Source organism: Triticum urartu, chromosome 7 (assembly GCF_003073215.2).
Source record: "Triticum urartu cultivar G1812 chromosome 7, Tu2.1, whole genome shotgun sequence".
NCBI classification, from domain to species: domain Eukaryota; kingdom Viridiplantae; phylum Streptophyta; class Magnoliopsida; order Poales; family Poaceae; genus Triticum; species Triticum urartu.
The window spans coordinates 647,278,173-647,301,599 of NC_053028.1; the positions used below are offsets into that span (position 1 = coordinate 647,278,173).

The 23,427-nt window shown below is 43.2% G+C and overlaps 1 protein-coding gene across 1 annotated transcript; it reads right to left on the reverse strand.

Annotated features, from left to right (window-relative positions):
- Positions 1-680: 680 nt before the first annotated feature.
- LOC125518326 lies at positions 681-1,556 on the reverse strand. The gene is made up of 3 exons (XM_048683202.1): positions 1,162-1,556; positions 986-1,055; positions 681-822 (listed from the first exon to the last, which is right to left on the reverse strand). The coding sequence occupies exons 1-3, from the start codon at positions 1,377-1,379 to the stop codon at positions 751-753; spliced, it is 360 nt and encodes a 119-aa protein (XP_048539159.1). The 5' UTR covers positions 1,380-1,556; the 3' UTR covers positions 681-750.
- Between the last annotated feature and the right edge of the window lie 21,871 nt (positions 1,557-23,427).

Below are 23,427 nucleotides of genomic sequence, written 5' to 3' on the forward strand. Positions count from 1 at the left end.
ATTAAGCAATTGTAATCAGCAAGCAGCAGCCTTCTCTGTGTTCTCTGTATAGATGTGTAGTAACCAAGCAGCAAAATGAACAAAATGCAGCAGCGGGCTGCTGCTCTCCTCTCTGATCTCTCTATATGCAATAGTAGTATAGCAGAACATCAAAATTAGCAACCGCAGAGCAATCTCGAAAAAATAGTAGGAATATAATTAAAAATATTCTAATGTGTTTATTTTGGCATATCGGAACATTCAGTGTGTATATCTGAGTTCTACACCAGCTATAATGGCTGCCAATCTTGGTTAAGTACTGATCAAGTAGCATTCGGCTGAACAAAAGCAATAAACTTCAGTCTTTCTGTCCAGAGAAAATTAGGAATAATAGTGAGCAAAGCATATGAACATATCTCATTATTCAAAACTTAAGTTAACAGATCTACAATGTGCATCCTTGTGCACAACCCATCTCTAAGAAATTGTTTGGAACATCATTTATAGATATTTATTAGCAGAATTTAAGCTATAACATTGTAGGCAATACAAAGGAATTCAGATGTAAGCTGAATCTTCCTTGAACTTTCAGGCCTGGCCACTCCGACCCCTTAGTCATTAGTTTAAAGTTCAAAACTGGTGATAGAATTGGACGATGGCGTACCTTGGATGGAGCACATGCCGGCAGTGTTTCAGCAAACTAAGTGGAGCAGCGAGATTGAAAGCTTCGAGCGCAACTGGAACTGATGCCAGACGGTGTACATGAGGAGTTTACCTGAGCCGATTGCACTCATCCCTTGTCCCGCACTTCCATCTTGTTGAGTCATCACAGCTACTGTTCTCCTGTTCGTATCTATTGCATCATGCAGCCATGCAACTCATATCAGGACAATGTAACAATCAATGATTTAATTAGCATGGCACAAAGAGTCAGATCGACCCATAATCAATATGTCACGGCATGCATGTATCATGAAGATGAATCAAGCAAGGATATATTACATACCTCGAACTCCACCGCGGCGGAATCCATCTGCCCAAGCATAGTTATCGCCGCTGGTCGCTCTGTGCTTGTCCTCCACACTCGAGCCAGTCACCGTCTATGCCAAGGCAGCCCACACCGTATGGAAGAATCGAGATGGAGAAATTGTACAGTGAGAAAAGATTTTCAGGCACACACACCTTGGCCCAGGGTGGATGGCCATTGTCTCGCTTGTCCTCGGCGTCCGGCAAGGCCCAGTACGCCGTCCTGGCATGGCGGCGAGCGGCAGGGGAGGAGGCCCGTGGTGGCTCGGCATCACGTGCGGGCCGTGGATCACCTTCTGCTTTTTCATCTTCCTCATGAACCCCACCATCACCCTTCCTACTCGCTCTCCTAGGAAATCCACCTCAAATCCCATGGATTCCTAGCGGGGATCACTCGAATCTACCGCTGGTTACTTTTGGGGCCGGCGGGCTTGAAGATTGTAGGCGGATTGGGTGCCGGCGGGCTTGAAGATTGCAGGAGCTGGTTGGAGACCGAGAAGGCTCAGGGTGGCGCAGGAGAAGATTTGGGCGGATGGAGAGGGGAAGGAGACAGAATTGCAAAGGGCCGGGGAAGAAGATTGGCCGCGCGGCGGCGCCGTGCTTGTAGGCATCGAGGAGGAGAGCCCGTGCTGGTTTATTTCTTTTTACAAATCAAAGGACAAACGAAAACTGTTACAGACGAATTTATGAGCAAGTTAGAATAGTACCACCTTTATGAGCAAGTTAGAATAGTACCACCTCGTTTATATTACAATTTTGTCTATACAAATCGTAAAGCGTATTATGACATAAGAAGAAAGCGTATTATGACGGTGAACCCACAGAGTCAATCCGTGCTTTATTATTAGGGATAGACTAGCACATACGCCCGTGCGTTGCAACGGGGTAATAAAGATTGACATTATTCTACTGACAAACTCAATCACAATACCTGTATGAATTTCATAGAAATTTTGTTAAAAAAATTCCAACTAACTCAACCATACAATACCCATTTGTGAAAAAATTCCAGCTAGGTTGACCATGTTTATAATACACACATCCTGATCTTTTATCAAAACCACAGAGGTAAGTAAATTCCTATAACTGTAGATAAAACTGCAATATATCCACCTAGATGAAATTGTATTACATCAATTTGTGCACACTCATTGCTCCAAAAAGATTGAGATGTAGTTACCTAACAGAAGTTGACTTCCAACATGAATTCAGTCAATTGCTTGGTATCACCTATACATACAAAAAGAGAAAAGGTCATCAGTCATTTTCCTACATCTTTATATGTCATCTTTCTAGCACAGATGCCTGTGCGCTGCAACGGGAGTAACTTTTGGTGTGGATTCAAATTTAGCGAGAATTGTTCGATTTTGTTCATTTCATCAACTTGCTGGACGCGCACCTTCTTCTAGTCAACTTTGACAAATCCCCCCTTCTTCTGCGCAACTGTAACAAATTATATATCTATATCGATAGAGGAAGGTAAAAAAAATTGAAAAAAAATCCAGTTCACTCCATATCTTAAAAAGTCACAAATATGGTTTCTCACCCCGCCAAAAAAGGTTACTTTCCTCTCTAATGATTGCTCTTGTCATAGTGTAAACATAATGTAATTGTCGTCGTGTCTGCCAGAGTTTCACTAAAAGGAAAAAAAGAAAATTAGCTAAAATCAGGAACCGAGGAAGAAAATTATGGAACTTAGAAACTTTTTTCAAAATTGTACAATTAAAAATCTTGATTTTATCTAAAAATCAGATTAATAACAGAAAGTTCAAGTATAAAATAAAATAATTTAATGTTGGATTTCCTACTAATTAATTTTATGACATGCATATATATATGCCCGCTTTTTAAGTAGGAAGGCAATCGGCGACAATAATTATCCCCGCGTGCATGTTGCTTTTTTTTAGATCTGCATCTCCGCTTTTAAGTAGGAAAGCAATCAAGCTGCACTAATTAAATCATTGCCTTCCCGTGGAGTCAACTTCTTCATTTGCCTTTTTTTTCTTGGCGTTATTCCTTCCTTTCTTGTCTTTCTAATTGCCGATAATCATTTATTTCTTAGATTCTCGGGGCAGCTATGCTTATTTTTCAATAAATTCATAACCTAACACATTCACGGCTTTAGCCCAGTCGGTTGTGCACGTTGAGATGAAACAGCAGGTCATGAGTTTGCTCCCCATGAAAATCAACTAATAAATTTTAAAAAAATCAACTAATTTTTGCGCTGCGCTCCTCTACAATCTCGGCCCATATGCAAGGGCAAAGTTGTTGCTCAGAATCTAGGCCCATGTAGGGCAAAGCCCATGACGATAGGAAAACACACAAGAAATTCACAACCTTACACGTGCATGGCTTTAGCCCGTTGGTTTTGTACGTTGAGATGAAAACAGCAGGTCGTGAGTTCGATCCCCATGAAAATCAACTAATTTTTGCGCTGCGCTGTCATTGCTCACAATCTCGGCCCATGTGGGGCAAAGCCCATGACGGTAGAAAAACGTAATTTATCGAATATATATCGATGGCAATATTAATACCACCTTGTGTATATGTCTTAAATTCAAACTGAAAGCGTAAATCTACAGAAAAAAAGCGTATTGTGACGGTGAACCCACGGAGTCAATCCGTGCTTTATTATTAGGGATAGACTAGCACATATGCCCGTGCGTTGCAACGGGAAAGACAATTAGAATGTCTACCAAAGCACTAAGCACTCATCAACGCGACTCTACAACACCAGACGGTGCAACCTGGCAGCAACCGAGAGGTGCATGCCAAGGTCTAGCAGAAATGTACATTAGTCAGGCATTAAAAACCATGATAGGCATGCGATATTTTTGATATGCTGTTTTGTCCGACAATTTATTGACACCATACATGAATAATTCAAAGTTGAACAAAACCATTATATTGAAATCTACTTCATCCATTTCAGTTTCTTAAGGCTATCTTAGGAATTTGAGCCAACCCACTTTGTCCAATTAATACACTTGCCTTTTCTCTTGAAAAATAGATTAGCTGTTAAAAAAAAGGACGAACTCACTTGCAGCAACAACACCAGCCCATGCACGCTCACCCCTCGCTGAAGCTTCTTGGAAATTAGAAAATAGCACCCACAAATCCGTCCAAGATTTTATTTAGAAGAAAAAATCTCAAGGGAGCAACATAATTTTGGGACGGAGGGAGTATGTCCAGCTTCGTTTACAGCTAGCAACTCTAACTCACCCCTCAATGTTCATGTTTATCTTCAGCCTCTCCCACAATCCCACACCTCATCGTGTTTTCTTTAAGAAATCCCACACCTCATCCTTTATTTATTAACCAAGGAGCTTGTTGATTGTCTACTCATTGGTGCATATAAATTGTAATGATTTCATGAACAGTAGCAAGGCGGGACTACTAATTCAAAGGTTGCTGGTTGTATATATAGCCTTAAAAAGAAAGGACGTATCCTGAGTTCGATCCGCAGGAGTAATAATATTTTACGTATTCTTGAAGCCCACTCACATGGTGCGTTGTGCAGGCCCATCAACACGTTGCGTTCGATCCGCTGGATTACATGACGCGGCCCAAGTAGCGCTAGTGGCTTCTGTGCCAATAAAATATACGAAGTCCAGGTTTAATTCAATATAAGTACATAACGTTCGCTGCATTTATCAAAGAGACTTGTGGTAGGTGAGTTGGCTAGTTCGTTGTGCTTTGGACGTAGGGACCCAGGTTCGAATTTGTATCTTGTAATTTTTATTAGTACGAATTTTGATGCATACGATGTGGTTTCCCGAATTAGTACCACCTCGTATATATGTTTTAAATTCAAACTGAAAGTGTATATATGTGTTCCCCGAATTGTGAGTCAATCCGTGCTTTATTATTAGGGATAGATTATATATCATTATTATTATTATTATTATTATTATTATATTATTATTATTATTATTATATATATATATATACTAGGGATAGATTAGGGAAAGATTTATATTTGATTTATTACAGGCAAATCGCCTACTACTTTTGCTAAAAAAGCCCCACATTCAGGCACGTCTTAAAACCAAATGCAAAGGCCGGGGGCACGCCTCCATTTCCAAAAAAAAATGCATCATCATGATGCAGAGGCCGGGGACACGTCTTCATTTCCAAAAAAATAAAATTCAGGCACCTCTTAAAACCAAATGTTTGCTCGGTACTCTGGTATGAGGTTTCACATTCCATTTGAAAACCAACTCGCTCGAAGTGAAGGGAAGGAGGCAGGTGAGGAGGCGTGGGGGGAGAGAGGAGCCATGGATTAACCAATCTCCCAATGGTAGTGTTTTTTGGCTTCTTGGCACTTGGCAGCAAGTTCTGTTCAACAGCTGTTCTTCTCAACTTAGTCGACTTCGAAACGTAATGGTTCGTCTAATGCTTCATGCTCTCTTTGTCGAGAGAGAGAAAACACTGAACATATTTTCTTTAAATGTGTCCTGACCTGGCTGGGTTGGAGCTGTGTTCAATCATGGTTGGACACTAACTGGAACCCACTTCTTCGAACTTTTGGCTGTGTGCATCTAGTTATCCAGAGGCCGGGTGATTTTTGATACGATTGTATCAACTCGATATTTCAATTCAATGAAAAGCCCTTTATCGGAAAAAAAAAAACTGGAACCCTTCTGGATTCACGGATCAGTTTGAATGCACTTAGAATTATCTGGGCTAGTTTGTTCGTGTTTTCTACCTTTTCTATAAAGAAAGTCTCTCCAACTACATGCTTCGAAAGACTTTGTTTCTCATCGTTAGGGTTGCAAGAAAAGCTCGAGGCTCTGAGCCATTCGAGATCGACTCGTTTTTCTTCTCAACTCGAAAAGAAATGAGCTTGGTATGAACATTTTATGTATCTTGATCTATAAATAAGTTGATCTTGAGCCAACACTAGCTCGCCCAATTTTAGCTCGATAACCCGGTGTCATATAATTATATTACATAATTTTCATATATATTAAAATTAAATGGAATAATTCTTTACCAAGGGAGGAGAAAATTTCACGCGGAGAAAATTATGATGTGTACTTTTTTTGTCCAAACATGGAAGCTTAATTAATTGCGGAGAAAATTCAGCCCCGGTATGGTATATGGTCAGCCGTGTGTTAAACATTATGTTATTTCACCCAAAGTTTGAGAGCAGACGCACCTTCGTTTCTTCTATTGCAAGTTCATCCATGATCTCTTGCTATTAAGAAAGTACAAGTCTTCTATTGAAACAAAATAAGTTGAATAATGGTTTTTTATGTTGTGTTGTCGCCTATCTTCTTTTAAAATTTATCTTAGAATACTAAAATATCATTTTATTTAGTTCGAAACTAGTTCGAGATCGACTCAAGATAATTACAAGCTGAGCACGAGTCACTTTCAACATCTCGAAACTTTAGCTTCGTTTGATTTGAGCTCACTTAAATTTTAGTATAAGTTGATCTGAGCCTAATCCAGCTCGCTCAAACTCGACTCGTTTGCAGGGGCAAATCTATGTGTAAGCTGTGGGGTCTAGCTATGCGCGGACCATGAAGATCCATGCAGTCCAACATTCACTACTGGAAAATAACGAGTAGGTGCTCCTCCTTGACATTCACGATCGGTCGGGCGATATCTGCATATGATATATGTACGTATGTATGTATATGTACGAGCTGAGCGACGAGAGAGGGGATTAATTTACAGCTTCTATGTGTCGAACTTGCCGGAGACGAAGTTGTACTACCAGGGCCGCAAGAGAGAAGAAGCTTGAGCGTTCCGTTGGCCACACCCTCCTTGACGAAAAGGTAGGTGCCAAGGTTTTCGAGGGACACATTGACGGCCTCTTGTGGAAATGAAACAGCTACAATAATGAACCACGCTACAGTGCCATGAGCACTATCGTCACCCGCTAGTGAGATAGCGCTACATGGACTGGTCCAGGTGGGAGCTGCGTGCGTCGGTGTCACTATTTGTCGCAACCAACGGCATGTACGAGCCCAAATACTATTTGGCACCCCTCTGCATGAGTTACAGGCTTGCAGCTCCCTCCACAAACGGAGACACACCCCCTTTGTCATGGACACGTCCTATTTACTCCCTCTGTTTTTAAATATTTGTCTTTTTAGAGATTTCAAATAGACTATTCTATACGGATGTATATAAACATATTTTAAAATATAGATTCACTCATTTTACTTCGTATGTAGTCACTTATTGAAATCTCTAGAAACACAAATATTTAGGAACGGAGGGAGTATTTATTAGGAGTTCCAACGTTCGCAGGCCGCTGGTGCAATACGGTTCTGAGAAGCTTCTAAGAGCATTACTAGTAGAACCCTCAAACCCTCACTAGTGTTTTAAGGGTCCAAAAATGATCTTTTTGTACACTTTTATGGGTTGAAAAATAGGGGCAAAGATTAGAACCCTCAAACCCAACCCTTATAACGGAATATTCCCCATGAACGACGTCGTCGTTGCACGCGGGAGGTCGACGGGGCGGCCGCCGGCGACGGGGGCGACTAGCAGCGGCGGTCGCGGGCGTGGACGCGGGAGTTGGGATGATTTTTCCCTCCCGCGCGAGTATAACCGCCAAATGAGGGTTGGGGTAGGTTTTGCTCCCCAACCCTTACTTTTGAGGATTGGGAGAGGGTTTAAGGGTTGGACCTTTTAAAAAATTTAAGGGTTTAAGGTTTAAGGGGTTGTAGTCTACGGCTTTTTTTCAACGAAAACTGTAAAAAAGCAGTTATTTTTAGGGGTTTGAGGGCTCTACTAGTAATGCTCTAATACCTTCCCAGTCTGGTTTTCTTTCTATTTTTTTCATTTGGTTTTCCTTGCTTTGTTTTATTATTATTATTATTCTTCATTTTTGTTTGCTTATTTTATTCCCCTTTTGTCAACATTTTAATACATGGGAATCTCTTGTTCAAACATGTGTACTTTTTAATATGCGCAAACTTTCTTTTTTGCAATCTTTTTTTCAAACTCATTAACCTTTTTCATATCTGGAACATTTTTTACATTTTCTATATTTATGCCAATTAGTGAAATGTTTTCCGCATACTTGGACTTGTTCAAATTAATGAACTTTTTTCCAAATAATGAACATTTTTTAATTTGTTGAGCTATTTTCCCAAACTTGTAAACTTTTCTGAATTCACAAACTTTTTTCAAATATAGAAAAAAATTCAATTCCATGATTCTTTTTTCAAATCAACAAAAAAATTCACGAACCTATTCCAATTTCGTGAACACTTTTCTAATCCGTGAACATTTCTCAAGTTTGTGAACATATGCCGAGTTCGTAAACTTTTTAGGCTACGGCCCAACGATGCCATCTTGTTCCAGCGCAGCAAAATCCAAGCGGGTTGAGGGGGTCGAGCATTCTGGTTGCTTCAGATCTCTCGCTGGTTGACTGGTGGACCAGTTGACTGGCTCGAAGATTGACCAGCTGACTTTTAAAAAATGGTAAATTTTGGACAAAAATCATTAAAAAAATTGATTTCAAAAGTCCAACTATTTGGAAAAAGTTCACAAATTAGAAAAAAAATCATCTATTTAAAAAAATCACTAATTTGAAAAAGAATCATCAAATTTCAAGAAATGTTCATTAATTTTGAAAAAACTTCATCAAATTTGAAACAAAGTTCTTAGATTTAAAAACATCATCGAATTTGAAAATCATTCATCAAATTTCACAAAAAGTTCATCAAATTTTAAAAAAAGTTCATCGATTTTAAATAAAAAGTTCATAAATTTGAAAAAAGTTCATCGAACAGGAAGAAGAAAAAAGAAAAAAGGAAAGAGAAGTAGAAAGAAGAAAGGATGGAAAAAGATGTAAGTAATAACATTAGGTTTGGTGCTGGGGTGTTTACTGCAACATACATCAAAGCAAGAGGTTGCTAGTTCGATTCACACCACACATTGACTTTTATGTCTAAAAGGTAGATGGGCTGGCTCAGCGTGGAAGGTGGCATGTGCGTCCATTTGCAAAATGCACAGTGACAGACGCTTAAGCTAGACACGGGGTGACCGACCAAGAGACAAGAGACAAAACCGCTAGTTGACATTAACCGGCGACTGCTGACTCATAGTCGTCCAACCGCTTGTGACTAGCCCACGACTTGTGGCCTCTGTCCCACTACCCCTAGCCCACCTAGCTGCTCCCCTCTCCTTGCCGATCGCTGGCTCACCCCCGAGGCGAGTGTGATAGTTTTACATTGGTCTCGATGTAAAACTCACATGATGGGGTCAGTGAGGTGCGCAACGTGGGACACATGGGCATCTACCCACTTTCACAGGTTATCATACATGTCAACGATGACAGAGATCTACATCCAGTTTGACATTGAACTACTCTAACAAATCAACATCTATTCCTAAATCACGATGATTTTAAAATGGTGGTGCGTGCAATCCCAATTAAGCTCTTCCTATAGCACTTAAAGGGGGGTTGCCCAAGAAAAGGAGGACTAGCCACTAATTTGCTGGAACATTGTATATGAATTTTGCCTGATTCTCCCATCAGTTGCGTTGTTGCGCATTGTCTTGTCCTGATGCTTCTCATGCCAAGTTGGGGTATATGCGAGATAAGATTAGTCTCCTCATCTTGGCAGCTAATTGATCGTCCGCACAAAATGAGGATACGATCTTGATTTAGATCACCAGACATGAATTTACGACACGATAGGAGTGGTAAGCTAGCACTTCAAGGGTGGAAAGAAAGATTGCCTTCTATAAATAAAGAAAGCGGAAGGACATGTTATGTAGAAATTTAGGTGGTAGCATTGAAACCCGAAGAAAGCACAATGATTAGGTTGAATTAATCGCGAGAAAAAGAGGACATGTTATCAATGGAGAGGCAATAATCAATCAAGTAGCAACACTGAGGTTATATAAGGTGAAGTGCTAACTTTTTGGGACTTGTAGAACTCACAAATACTATTTTGGTATACACCAACATGTAAAACATACGGTCCCAGATACGTGGAGCTCTCTGGTGCACACCAAATGGCCAACACATTTTTGCAAAATGTCTCCTTGAACTTACCATAATCAAAATGAGTCACAGGGCTCGAGCTTGAGACATCAACTATGCGGGTGCACGATCTAACCAGTCCACTAGAAAGTGCTTTGCAATTCCATAAAGGTAGATATTTGGTTATAGTATAAATATAGACATTAAATGTTGAAAATAATACTTCTTCTTCAGACTGAACACACTAAATTAACATAAACAAAGTATTCAACATTGAGCTTGCAAACTACATAGACACAACACTAACACAAAACAGACACTTATAGACTAAACCGATAACACTAAACACTTAGAATCTCTCCTTAAAACTGAGCACTTTGTTTGTATGTTAATTTAGTGTGTTTAGTGTGAAGATGTATCATATTCAACGTTTAATGTCTATATTTAATCTCTTCTTCATACTAAACACTTCTAATTCAGCATTGCAACATGCAACATAGTAATCATCCTCTTCATTGTCAAATGAAATCATTGAAGGGGCCTAACGCCTTATCAATTCTAGTACACAAGCACCCCGCATGGCTGCTAGACTACATGGTAGGGCATGCAGTTGGGCTGTGCATGCTGGCCGGCATCATCAAGTGTTTCTTTTTGAGAACCAAAAAAACTTGTGCCAAAATAACGGATGCGAAGAAGAACAAAAGGCCTTGGACACGTAATGGATCCTGAAGCACGATTTCTGCGTCCCCCTGACCAAAACCTCCCACATTAGGATTGCTGCTAACATATAAGAATTTTTGAAGACAGAAATACCCAATATCTTGTTCTAGCAAGATATTGGGTATTTCTGTCTTTATTTTGAATCTTTTTTTCTTCTTAATCTTTCTATTCAGAATTCAGTTAACGACGAGATTTAGTATCCTTTCTTGCATTTTCAAGGTGGTTATGTTTATACCATGTATCAATGGCCAACTCTTATCTTAGTACAAGGTTCTCTCGGAACAATTATTATTTATTTCAAGCTATTTCGGATCTTTCTTAATCTTCAAAAGGAATGGATCCAACATTATGTTACTATCGAAATTAGAAATCCTTTTATTTTCATCTATTAAAGAGTATTTAAGTTCTTGAAGTACTTGGAAGGTTTGTTTTAAATTGTCAACGAACAAATATTTTTTTAACAGGATTTTATTATGCGTTAGCCACCCACGCTGGGCCTCGTATGCTTGCGCACACAACTCATGAATGATAGCTTCGGCTTGAGTTGTGATCATGGAGGCCTATAATACGACTACTTCCACAAGGTTCGTCCTTCTGCAACTCTTGTACTTGTGTGACTTGTGGCTCTCACACGGCTGATGCTAGTGCGTGTTGACTCTCTAGCACCGGTGTGTGCTGCTCACCAGATGGTACAACAATGTCGAGGGTGTCATTGTAGATGAATACCACATCATCATCGCTCCCGCTTGATGAAATGTCACTATCGGGAGAACTGACAGCCATAGCCTGGGCTTTGACACACTGTTGGTCGCCCCAACCCATCATTGCCTAGGCGGTAGGCCTCGCATGTGCTATGCTCACTTTCTTGCTCTCAATGTTCCGGGTGCTTATAGACAGAGGACTTTTATAGACGAAGGGGTGTGCTAGAACGGCATCGCGGGAAGGTTGTGCGGGATGGTCTGCCATGGTAGGCATTGTTGATACGTCCATTTTGCATCATGTTTTCTTACTGCTATTTATAATGTTTTATGCATAATAATGCTTTATGGAGTAACTCTAATGCCTTTTCTCTCATAATATGCAAGGTTCACACAAGGAGGGAGAATACCGGCAGCTAAAATTCTGGACCTGAAAAAGCTACGTTAGAGTTAGCTATTTTGCGCATCTCCAAATGAGTTGAAACTTCACAGAGATTTTTTATGGAATATATAAGAATTATTGGAGAAAATAACTACAGGTAGAACCCACCAGGTGGGCACAACCCACCTAGGTGCGCTAGGGCCCCCAAGCGTGCCCTGGTGAGTTGTGCCCTCCTCGGCCCACCTCTAATGCCCATCTTCTGGTACATAGGTCATTTTGACCTAGAAAAAATAGGGGGAGGACTTTTGGGATGAAGCATCGCCGTCTCGAGGAGGAACTTGGGTAGGAGCACTTTTGCCCTCCGGCGGAGCGATTTCGCCGGGGGAACTTCCCTTCCGGAGGGAGAAATCATCGTCATCATCATCACCAAAAACTCTCCCATCTTTCGGAGGGCAATCTCCATCAACATCTTCAACAGCACCATCTCCTATCAAGCCCTAGTTCATCTCTTGTGTTCAATCTTTATACCGGAACCTTAGATTGGTACTTGTGGGTGACTAGTAGTGTTGATTACTATTTGGTTTATTTGGTGAAAAATTATATGTTCAGATCCATTATGTTATTTAATACCCCTCTGATCTTGAGCATGATTATCATTTGTAAGTACTTACTTTTGTTCATGAGGTCACGGAAGAAATCTTGTTACAAGTAATCATGTGAACTTGATATGTGTTCGACATTTTGATGATATGCATGTTGCGATTCCCTTAGTGGTGTCATGTGAATGTCGACTACATCACACTTCACCTTATTAGGGCCTAAGGAAATGTGTTGTGGAGTAGTTATTAGATGATGAGTTGCGAGAGTGACAGAAGATTAAATCCTAATTGATGTGCTACTTCGTAAGGGACTGATTTGGATCCAAAAATTTAATGCTATGGTTAGATTTTATCTTAATACTTTTTCCATAGTTGCGGATGCTTGCGAGGGGGTTAATCATAAGTAAGAGGTTCGTTCAAGTAAGAATAGCACCTAAGCACCAGTCTACCCACATATCAAATCCTATATACCTACGAGATTCATCCCCACTAATCTATTTATCTTGACATGCAGCCTATCCACCTCATCACATGCCCCACACCCAGTGGCGGAGCTACGTGGTAAGCTGCAGGTGCCATGCCCCACCCCAGCTTTGGATGTGAAGGATTTTTTTGGAAAGGAAGATTAGGAAAAGTAGAGTCTTTGCCCCCGCCCCCCAAATACCCATATTTATGTTCGCCCCCCCAAAGATGTTGCCTAGCTCCGCCAGTGCCCACACCTACCACCTCCTGCCACGTCGTCGACACTTAACATGCGGCGTTCCGTCACCAGCATACAAGGATTTTTTATCAAAAGACCACCTGCCCAACGCAATTGCTAAAAAAAGACCCCCTTCAGATGAAATTGACAAAAAAGACCCCCTTAGCCGTGGCGGCATGCGCGGCGGGCGACACGTGGCACCTGCCGCCACAGTGCTAGGCGGCAGCCCCTGCCACCACCGGGTCAGGCGGCAGGCTGGCCAGAACATGAATCCGCACCCGCGACATAACGGGGTTGGCGCGGTAGGCCTCGCCGCCTCAGGGGCAGGCGGCATTACTGTAGCTGATGGGCCAAGCCGCCTAAGGGGCTGGCGGCAGCCCTGTGCATGCTGCGCGCTGCCGATTCCCCCATTTGTCGTTATCGTCTGCATGCAAAAATTCACTACTAGAACATCTCCCGTTCTTTGCACTGGTCTCTTGTCTCTGCAAGTATGCTAACTAGGAGGCGTACTAATTGATGGGTCAGTGGTCAGTCTATGTGCATGTCGTGATTAACCCTTGAATTCTTTGATGGTCAATCGACAGCGCGAGTGCTGCAGCCGTCTTATGAGGTTAATTAGCACGTACTCCTCATAGCTAAACTGCATTGCATAGCGTGCACAGGGCTGCCGCCAGCCCCTCAGGCGGCGGGGCCCAGCAGCTACAGTGACGCCACCTGTCCCTGAGGCGGCGAGGCCCACCGCGCCAACCCCGTTACGTCGCGGGTGCGGATTCCTGTTCTGGCCAGCCTACCGCCTGACCCGGTGGCGGTAGGGGCTGCCGCCTCACACTGTGGCGGCAGGTGCCACATGTCGCTCGCCGCGCATGCCGTCACCATCGAGGGGGTCTTTTTGTCAGTTTCATTCGAAGGGGGTCCTTTTTAACAATTCTGTTGGGTAGGTGGTTTCTTTGGACAAAAAATCGCATACAAGTACACACCGATAGCTCAAAAAAAAGTCCAGACTGTACACCTGCCACTTAACATGCAGCGTTCTGTTACCAGAAGTACACACTGATCGATCAAAAAAAAAGTCCAGACTGTACACCTGCTCTCATTCTGTCTCCACTTTCCAACCATAAATCACGGATGCCTCTCTCCCTCGGAAATACTAAACACAAAACGATCGACCCTCTCTCTCCCTCAGAAATATTGACGCCAGTTATCTGATTCTCCCCTGTCTACAGGTGCGGCGGCTGGGAGCCAATTTGTGCATCATGGCGCTCCCCTGGTACGTCCGCTGGTGCTGCTGCTCTCCTCTGAGGCTCTCTGAAATTCTCAGGTGTGTTCTACGTTGCCTATTTGGTTTCGTATGTGCTCTGGTCCTCCCCTCCCTTTTCTGTCTCTGTTCCAGCTAAGCTAGCTACATCGTCGCTGGAGTGGTCGGTACCGTCCAGTTCCAGTAGAATCTGACCGGCTATCGATAAGTTTCCAATCTGAAGGTCGCTTTATTTTCATCCTGCAAGGAACGAATTGATGTGAGCGATGGGGTGGAGGTTTTTTTAAGCCTCGAAGGAACGCCCGATTTATATAGGAGGCCAATCGAGTCACTATGACATCGAATTTTTAATCTTTTTCCTTTTTATGCAAGAAGGAGCGCATTGATGTGACGCCCGACAGAGCCTAAGCCATGGCGTGGAAGTTTTTCTGTTGTCTTGGAAGGAACGCCAGTGTACAGGCATCCTTTCGTCCGAATTTAGAACTATGGTATTTCTAACAATATACAAGTTTGTAAATTGCTCCACTGAACAGGTTAGTATACAAAGTGCTCTTCCCATCAGGTTATTCTCAGCCATGGCGTGGAGGTTTTCCTTTTGTCCTGGAAGGAACGCTGAATGTACAGGAGCCCTTTCCCCTGAATTTAGATGGTATTTCTTACAGTACACAAGTTTGTAAATTGGTCCATTGAACAGGTTAGTATACATAATGCTCTTCCATTCAGTTTATTATGCAAGCGCTGAAACTTTAATCTAACATTTGATATGCTTTTGCAAAGTCTATGATAGATATAGAAAGTATCTGCATATCTTAAATATGTTAGGATTTTACCTGCAATTCACAAAGTGCATATAAATAGATTCCCATTAACCGATTCATGAAATGATTTGCTGACGTAGACAAATAAGTTATTTCATGCAGTACATCCTGCCCATATGTGTTTCTTATTCTCTGTTAAGTTTGACATAATTTTGTTAATTGCCCAAGGAGATATAGATTTTGCATTTGTATACCTTTTTTATTGCCTGCTACATCCTCCCCATTTGGAGAAGATATTTCTTTTAGCAAGGTCTCGAAGCAACACGCGGGGCATTATCTAGTTATGAAAGTAGCGAATACGAATCAATCCAACATGATGAAACTAACCAGATAAAATATCCGTGTACCCTCAAGAACGCTTTGCTTATTATAAAGACCGTTTTGGCATGTCCTTTGTCACAAAAAGATTGGGCTACCTTATTGCACTTTATTTACTGTTATCGTTACGTGCTTTTTACAAATTATCTTACTATCAAACTACTCGTTACCTACAATTTTAGTGCTTGCTGCTATTACAATCACTACAAAACTGCTATTGTTGCTGTTATTGTTACTATTGCGACTATTGCTACTGCTACCAAACTATTATATTACTGTGCTACTGATCACTCTGTTGTAGATATTTAGTTTTCTAGGTGTGGTTTAATTAACAACTCAGTTGCTAATAATTATGAATATTTTTTTGGCTCCCCTTGTGTTAAATCAATAAATTTGGGTTGAATACTCTATCCTCAAAAACTGTTGCGATTCCCTATATTTGTGGGTTATCAGCAACTTCAGTTCCCAGGGCTTCGTAGGTGGAGGTCACAGAGGCGGAGCTGGAAAGCGTCGATGCGGAACTGGAGGCGGTGATGTTTCAGTTCTCGGGCTGATGGCCGAAGACGGGGACCGGACGCCGGCGATCATTTAGATTAGGTATTAATTATAGTCCAGAGCCCGCCTAGGACCATTTTGATGTACTCCGATATGTTGTAATGAAATGTGTCATGTTTATATGAAATCCGATATGTTTATATAAAATCAGGCCGTGTTTATATGAAATCCGCACTTGTTTACACGAATTTCGTCCGTTTGGTTTGAGTTGTTGTAAAAATGTATGCGGCTAGCGTTGGATGGTTGCCTCCCGTATCCGTGTCCGCGTCCGCGAACAGGTCCCTCCCCCCTGTCCGTGAATGAATGCGGGAGGTTTTTTGTGGATTGCCATTGGAGATGCCCTTAGTTCCTTAATTCTGCAATTCAACTTGTATGAGTCATGGCATTGCAAGCTGAACTGCATAACAAAGTTAGCGCCACAAAGGGAGCAAAAGAGAAGGAAAAACATGGAGTGCAACGGATTTAAACTGAACTCAAGTATTAATGTCGTCAACGCTATCCTAGTTGTCTAGCTAGAATCCAAATGGACATCGGCTTATCCACGTCCATGGTTCTTTCCCATTCCTCCAATTTGTTGCTTTCTTGCGGCATGGGAGTGATGGTATAGGAGGCAGTTGGATGAGGCATGTGACCCAGTGATCTGTGATCCAACCTGGATAGCACATGTTTACCAGATGGGAGAACTTATGACGGGTGGCTTAAGGGGGGTTCTGGTGGCAATGGTTATGCGTGGGGAGTATCCTACCCACCTACCCTCAGGGATAGCGTCAATGATGAAATCATTGCTCAGAGGGATGAATATAACTCCCTTCGTCCCATAATATAAGATCATTTTGCAACCTATTTTTATCTTGCAAAACAATCTTATATTACGGGACAAGGGGAGTATATCCCAAATATTTGGTAAGTAAGAATTAGGTTTCTGCTTCTTGTGTCACCATGCATCCTTTAGGACGTGACACTGAACTTTAGCTGCATTATTTAGATTAACCGATCAGTTACCAACTATTAATTCATAGATAGGAGCTTCACTTTGAGTAGGGCGTTTTGACGACCGAGCTCCATGAAAGCCAAAATTTTGAAAATTTCATAATTTAAACTTTTTAGTTTCCGAAAATTCTGAAAAATATACATTCAGAATTTTCGCTTCAGTGTCGATTTTAGTCGGAAAAAGATAAACACGCTGTGTTTGACGGTCCACGAGAAGCATCCGACCAAGCAGCTAGGACAGGAACGGCGAACATACACAAGCAGCACTGCCCAGCTTCTCCTAGACTCCAACAATGGGACGAGACCACATGTCACACGCGTGCAGTAACACAGGAAAGGAGCTTCTGCTATTTTGAAAAATGGGCAGCTTCTACACGTTCCTACAACCTACCTAACACATGGTGAAGCTGTCGAGTCAAACCCACTTAAAGTGGACTCCCCTCTAATGCTCGTGCAGCCCTTTGACCTGGACACACATCACGATGGCTTGCCACGGCTGATACAAACGGGTGGTCTGTACCTGTGCTCTGCCACCTACACCTTTTCAATAACGTGTTCATCTTGCGGACAGACACGACATGTGAGAAATAAAACTGAAGTTCAATTGCCCTTTGCTGATGCGCATCTACATGTCTCTATACCTCTCATGCCGACTCAACTTTTCTTATTGGATGGCACGAAATCCTCCAAATAAGATAACTACATATAAATATGCACGTTCAGCAAGAGATATATGTGTTGGTACCTGCTAGGTGCAATATGTTTGGCGGTGCATGTTGGAAGAACTAGAAGCAGCTAGCACTTCCTGCAAATGCAAGACAGAAGGTGTGAAAGGAAGGGAGACTTAATAGAGGATGCTGGATGGCAAGTGTTTCGATGTTCTTTTATGAGCACGGAAGGACAAGGTAGAGATAGATGCTTGTATTCTCTGAAGTGCTTCATGATTTAACATCGCCTTATTGCAACCAGAAACCACATAGATGCTTCTGACGTTTTGACGATTGTCCTTTGCACTGTGCTGTGATTATTCAATCACCTGTCTTTTTGTGTGTTTTGGTATTCTTTCCTTGGCAGGATGTATTGACTCTCGGGCTGTTCAAGTTTTATATTCGATTTCTCTTATAAACTGGACCAATCACTTTTCTAAATGAGATGTGGATTTCAACTATGTTCGTTGTTTGAAAAATATATGATCTTGCATTAGTCTAAACATAAACAATTACGAATTGTGCGCTGAGATTTTCAAGAAAGTATCGACTGATAATGGACGTTGTTACGCTCGGTATTCCCATACACTTGGGCATATATCAAGAAACTTTTTTTTGAATATTGTCATCACATTTAGAGTGGTTTTTGTCATATTTGGGAGTACCGAGAGTACTCCATGATCTCGGGAGTACCTAGTATGTTGTTGAACATTGTAAACTATTGCCATTGTTTTGACGCTACCATAACCTGATCCACTCAAAGGCTCGACCACCATGTTCTGCCTTGACTCGCCATGCCCCGGCTAATTACTGTTACCACTACATCCCAATCCAACCTAGCGAAAAGGATGTTGGATGCCTGCGATGTGGGAAACCTTAGGGCCTGCTCGTTAGCCCTCCACGGCCGTCAACTCCTCAACTCCATCGCCAGGATCCTATTGCCAGCTTCTTGCGAGCAAGCCGACAGCGAGTGAAGCGCTCGGTGACACAGCTTCTCTCTTGTATGAGGAGCCAGCCTGAAGCAAGTGAAATTACATCCCATTTGTGGCCCATCTTGTTGGAAAGTTGTAACAGGCTCATAGCCCAATTCGCTGGGAAAGTTGGATGATCTATAGGCCTGCTGGTTTGTTGCTGTTATCGTGCTAGCATATCCGCCGTTGACTCGTTGAAATTTGTGGCACTAGCAGACTAGCAGTCAACATCACCTCACCAGCGAACGAGCACGGGAGGCCACTCAATGGAGCTACGCAAAGGGGCACAAGGCGGAAGCACATGTGCCCACACAACAGAGCATGTCATGGCCGCTGGAGGATCTTGGAGCAGTAGCGGCCAGGAGCCTCGACTGGCACTGGATCTATGGAGGCGAACGGATCACGGGAGGTAAATTTCATGTTTTGACCCTTTCGCCATATAAAATCAAGATCTGACCCCTGTTGGAATTTTTTTCAAGATTTGACCCTTTTGCTACCGCAGAAGACCATAGCGGTAGAGATATACAGGCTACCGCCGCCTGACCTGGCGATAGGTTCCCTGACATCGTCAGGTCGTTAACGGCTGTGGACACGTGGCAAAGGGACCTACCGTCGCGGGCTATGGCGGTAGGCTCTTGCAACCTACCGCTGGGATCTGTGGCGGTAGGGTGGCCAACCCTACCGTCAGAAATATTGCCGTTTTGGTTACAGGAAAAGTGCATTTGGGTGGCCAACCCTACCGCCATAGTCCCAGGCGGTAGGGTGGCCAACCCTACCGCCATAGTCCCAGGCGGTAGGGTGGCCAACCCTACCGTGAGAAATGTTGCCTTTTTGGTTACAGGAAAAGTGCATTTGGGTGGCCAACCCTACCGCCATAGTCCCAGGCGGTAGGGTGGCCAACCCTACCGCCATAGTCCCAGGCGGTAGGGTGGCCAACCCTACCGTGAGAAATGTTGCCTTTTTGGTCATAGGAAAAGTGCAGTTGGGTGGCCAACCCTACCGCCATGACCCCTGGCGGTAGGGTGGCCAACCCTACCATAAGAAATGTTGCCTTTTTGGTCACAGGAAAAGTGTGGTTGGGTCGCCACCCTACCGCCGTAGGCCTTGGCGGTAGGGTTTCATAGGCTACCGCCGTGTGCGCTGGCGGTAGGGTGCGAAGCAGAGCAGAGTGTACTATGTTTTTCTTCGTAATCATTTGAAGACAAGTCAAGTCACAACAATAGCACAACAAAACATAGTTCATGAGATAGTTTCACCACAAGTTTCACAAATCGACTACATAGTTCATGACAGGTTTCACAAATAAAGTACATAGTTCATCACATGTTTCTCGAACCGAAGACATAGTTCACGACTAGTGTTTTGAAACGAAGGACTTATTGGGTCACACGACGCCACTTTCCTTTCTTGTCGCGTACCTCATCCTCCTCTTGGGCTTCACGAGCCCTTGCAAGCTTTCTTGCTCTCTCCTCTTGACGAGCAATCTTCTCCTTGCGTGCCCTCTCCTCCTCACGCTTCTTTCGCTCCATCCTCTCCTTTTCACGACGCTCTTCCTCCAAACCTCTCTGAAATGCTTCTTCAAACAACCGCTGCCTCCTTAGACAATCTCGATATTGATCTTTCTTAACGTCTTCTGGCACATCTTGATCTATCCATGTGAAGTACTTACAAAGTGGAGGCGGCGACTACGTACAAATAAAGAACAAATGTGGTCATTTGTAAGATAGGTTCAAGTTGTAGCAACGGTTGAATACTCTTTGAACTAGAACAACTTACCGGCAGTACATCATAGGCGTGAGCTAGACGAGGACGATCGTAGGCATAGCTGGGACAAACAAAATATCTTCTTCCTTCCGTCCATGATTTCTTACGGTCGGTGGATACCTTAACTTTGCAAACATCTCCACACCAACATGATGGAGTTCTCATATCTTTGTCCTTCACCTTATCCAACTCGGCGTCTGTCCACTTGTCCGGCATGTCCTCGTGGTTAGCACACGGTGGCCTCATCACGGAACCGGAAGAAGCCATGCCTATAAAGACAAATTTGGTAGTTAGTAAAGTAAAATAACATGTATGTATGCAAGAAAAACAAATAAACAAGACCAAATAACAAGTACCATTCACATTATTTCAACCATCTGGGTTAAGCAAGATGTCAATAGGTCTTCTTCTATCAACCCTTCTCGTCCTACGACCACGGCCACTGGTACCCGACCGCCCCCCCATGCCCTCTAAGAATGTCTCCTCGTCCACTACCGCCAATATTCGTCCGTCCTCCACGCGCACCACTCCTGCCTCCTCGTCACTACCACTCCTACCTCCTCGTGTGCCACCCGTACTGAAGGAAATATGCCCTAGAGGAAATAAGAATGTTATTATTTTATTTCCTTATATCATGATAAATGTTTATTATTCATGCTAGAATTGTATTATCCGGAAACATAATACTTGTGTGAATACATAGACAAACTAAACGTCACTAGTATGCCTCTACTTGACTAGCTCATTAATCAAAGATGGTTATGTTTCCTAACCATAGGCATGTGTTGTCATTTGATTAACGAGATCACATTATTAGGAGAATGATGTGATTGACATGACCCATTCCATTAGCTTAGCACCCGATCGTTTAGTATGTTGCTATTGCTTTCTTCATGACTTATACATGTTCCTATGACTATGAGATTATGCAACTCCCGTTTACCGGAGGAACACTTTGTGTGCTACCAAACGTCACAACGTAACTGGGTGATTATAAAGGAGCTCTACAAGTGTCTCCAAAGGTAAATGTTGGGTTGGCGTATTTCGAGATTAGGATTTGTCACTCCGATTATCGGAGAGGTATCTCTGGGCCCTCTCAGTAATGCACATCACATAAGCCTTGCAAGCATTGCAACTAATGAGTTAGTTGCGATATGGTGTATTACGAAACGAGTAAAGAGACTTGCCAGTAACGAGATTGAACTAGGTATTGAGATACCGATGATCGAATCTCGGGCAAGTAACATACCGATGACAAAGGGAACAACGTATGTTGTTATGCGGTCTGACCGATAAAGATCTTCGTAGAATATGTGGGAGCCAATATGAGCATCCAGGTTCCGCTATTGGTTATTGACCGGAGACATGTCTCGGTCATGTCTACATTGTTCTCGAACCCGTAGGGTCCGCACGCTTAAGGTTTCGATGACAGTTATATTATGAGTTTATGAGTTTTGATGTACCGAAGTTAGTTCGGAGTCCCGGATGTGATCACGGACATGACGAGGAGTCTCGAAATGGTCGAGACATAAAGATTGATATATTGGACGGCTATATTAGGACACCGGAAGTGTTCCGGATGATTTGGGAGAAAACCGGAGTGCCGGAGGGTTACCGAAACCCCCCCGGGAGAAGTAATGGGCCTCATGGGCCCTAGTGGAGAGAGAGAGGGGCGGCCAGGGTGGGCCACGCGCCCCCTCCCCCTCTGGTCCGAATTGGACTAGGAGAGGGGGGCGGCGCTCCCCTTTCCTTCTCCCTCTCCCCCTTCCTTTCCCCCTCCTAGTAGGAGTAGGAAAGAGGGGAGTCCTACTCCTACTAGGAGGAGGACTCCTCCTCCTTGGCGCGCCCTAGGGCCGGCCGGCCTTCTCCTCTTGCTCCTTTATATACGAGGGCAGGGGGCACCCCTAGACACACAAGTTGATCCACGTGATCGTTTTCTTAGCCGTGTGCGGTGCCCCCTTCCACCATACTCCTCGATAATATTGTAGCGGTGCTTAGGCGAAGCCCTACGACGGTAGAACATCAAGATCGTCACCACGCCATCGTGCTGACGGAACTCTTCCCCGACACTTTGCTGGATTGGAGTCCGGGGATCGTCATCGAGCTGAACGTGTGCTAAAACTCGGAGGTGCCGTAGTTTCGGTGCTTGATCGGTCGGGCCGTGAAGACGTACGACTACATCAACCGCGTTGTCATAACGCTTCCGCTGTCGGTCTATGAGGGTACGTAGATCACACTCTCCCCTCTCGTTGCTATGCATCACCATGATCTTGCGTGTGCGTAGGAAATTTTTTGAAATTACTACGTTCCCCAACAGTGGCATCCGAGCCAGGTTTTATGTGTTAATGTTATATGCACGAGTAGAACACAAGTGAGTTGTGGGCGATATAAGTCATACTGCTTACCAGCATGTCATACTTTGGTTCGGCGGTATTGTTGGATGAAGCGGCCCGGACCGACATTACGCGTACGCTTACGCGAGACTGGTTCTACCGATGTGCTTTGCACACAGGTGGCTGGCGGGTGTCAGTTTCTCCAACTTTAGTTGAACTGAGTGTGGCTACGCCTGGTCCTTGCGAAGGTTAAAATAGCACCAACTTGACAAACTATCGTTGTGGTTTTGATGCGTAGATAAGATTGGTTCTTGCTTAAGCCCGTAGAAGCAACGTAAAACTTGCAACAACAAAGTAGAAGACGTCTAACTTGTTTTTGCAGGGCATGTTGTGATGTGATATGGTCAAGACATGATGCTAAAATTTTATTGTATGAGATGATCATGTTTTGTAACCGAGTTATCGGCAACTGGCAGGAGCCATATGGTTGTCGCTTTATTGTATGCAATGCAATTACGTTGTAATGCTTTACTTTATCACTAAGCGGTAGCGATAGTCGTGGAAGCATAAGATTGGCGAGATGACAACGATGCTACGATGATGATCAAGGTGTCGCGCCGGTGACAATGGTGATCATGACGGTGCTTCGAAGATGG

Bases quoted from the DNA above. Each gene is read 5' to 3' on its own strand.
- LOC125518326 (XM_048683202.1), bottom strand. From the start codon at position 1,379: ATGGGATTTGAGGTGGATTTCCTAGGAGAGCGAGTAGGAAGGGTGATG. The intron at 1,056-1,161 runs GTGTGTGTGCCT...TCGAGTGTGGAG, and splicing joins GCCATCCACCCTGGGCCAAG to GACAAGCACAGAGCGACCAG. The intron at 823-985 runs GTATGTAATATA...AGATACGAACAG, and splicing joins CCGCCGCGGTGGAGTTCGAG to GAGAACAGTAGCTGTGATGA.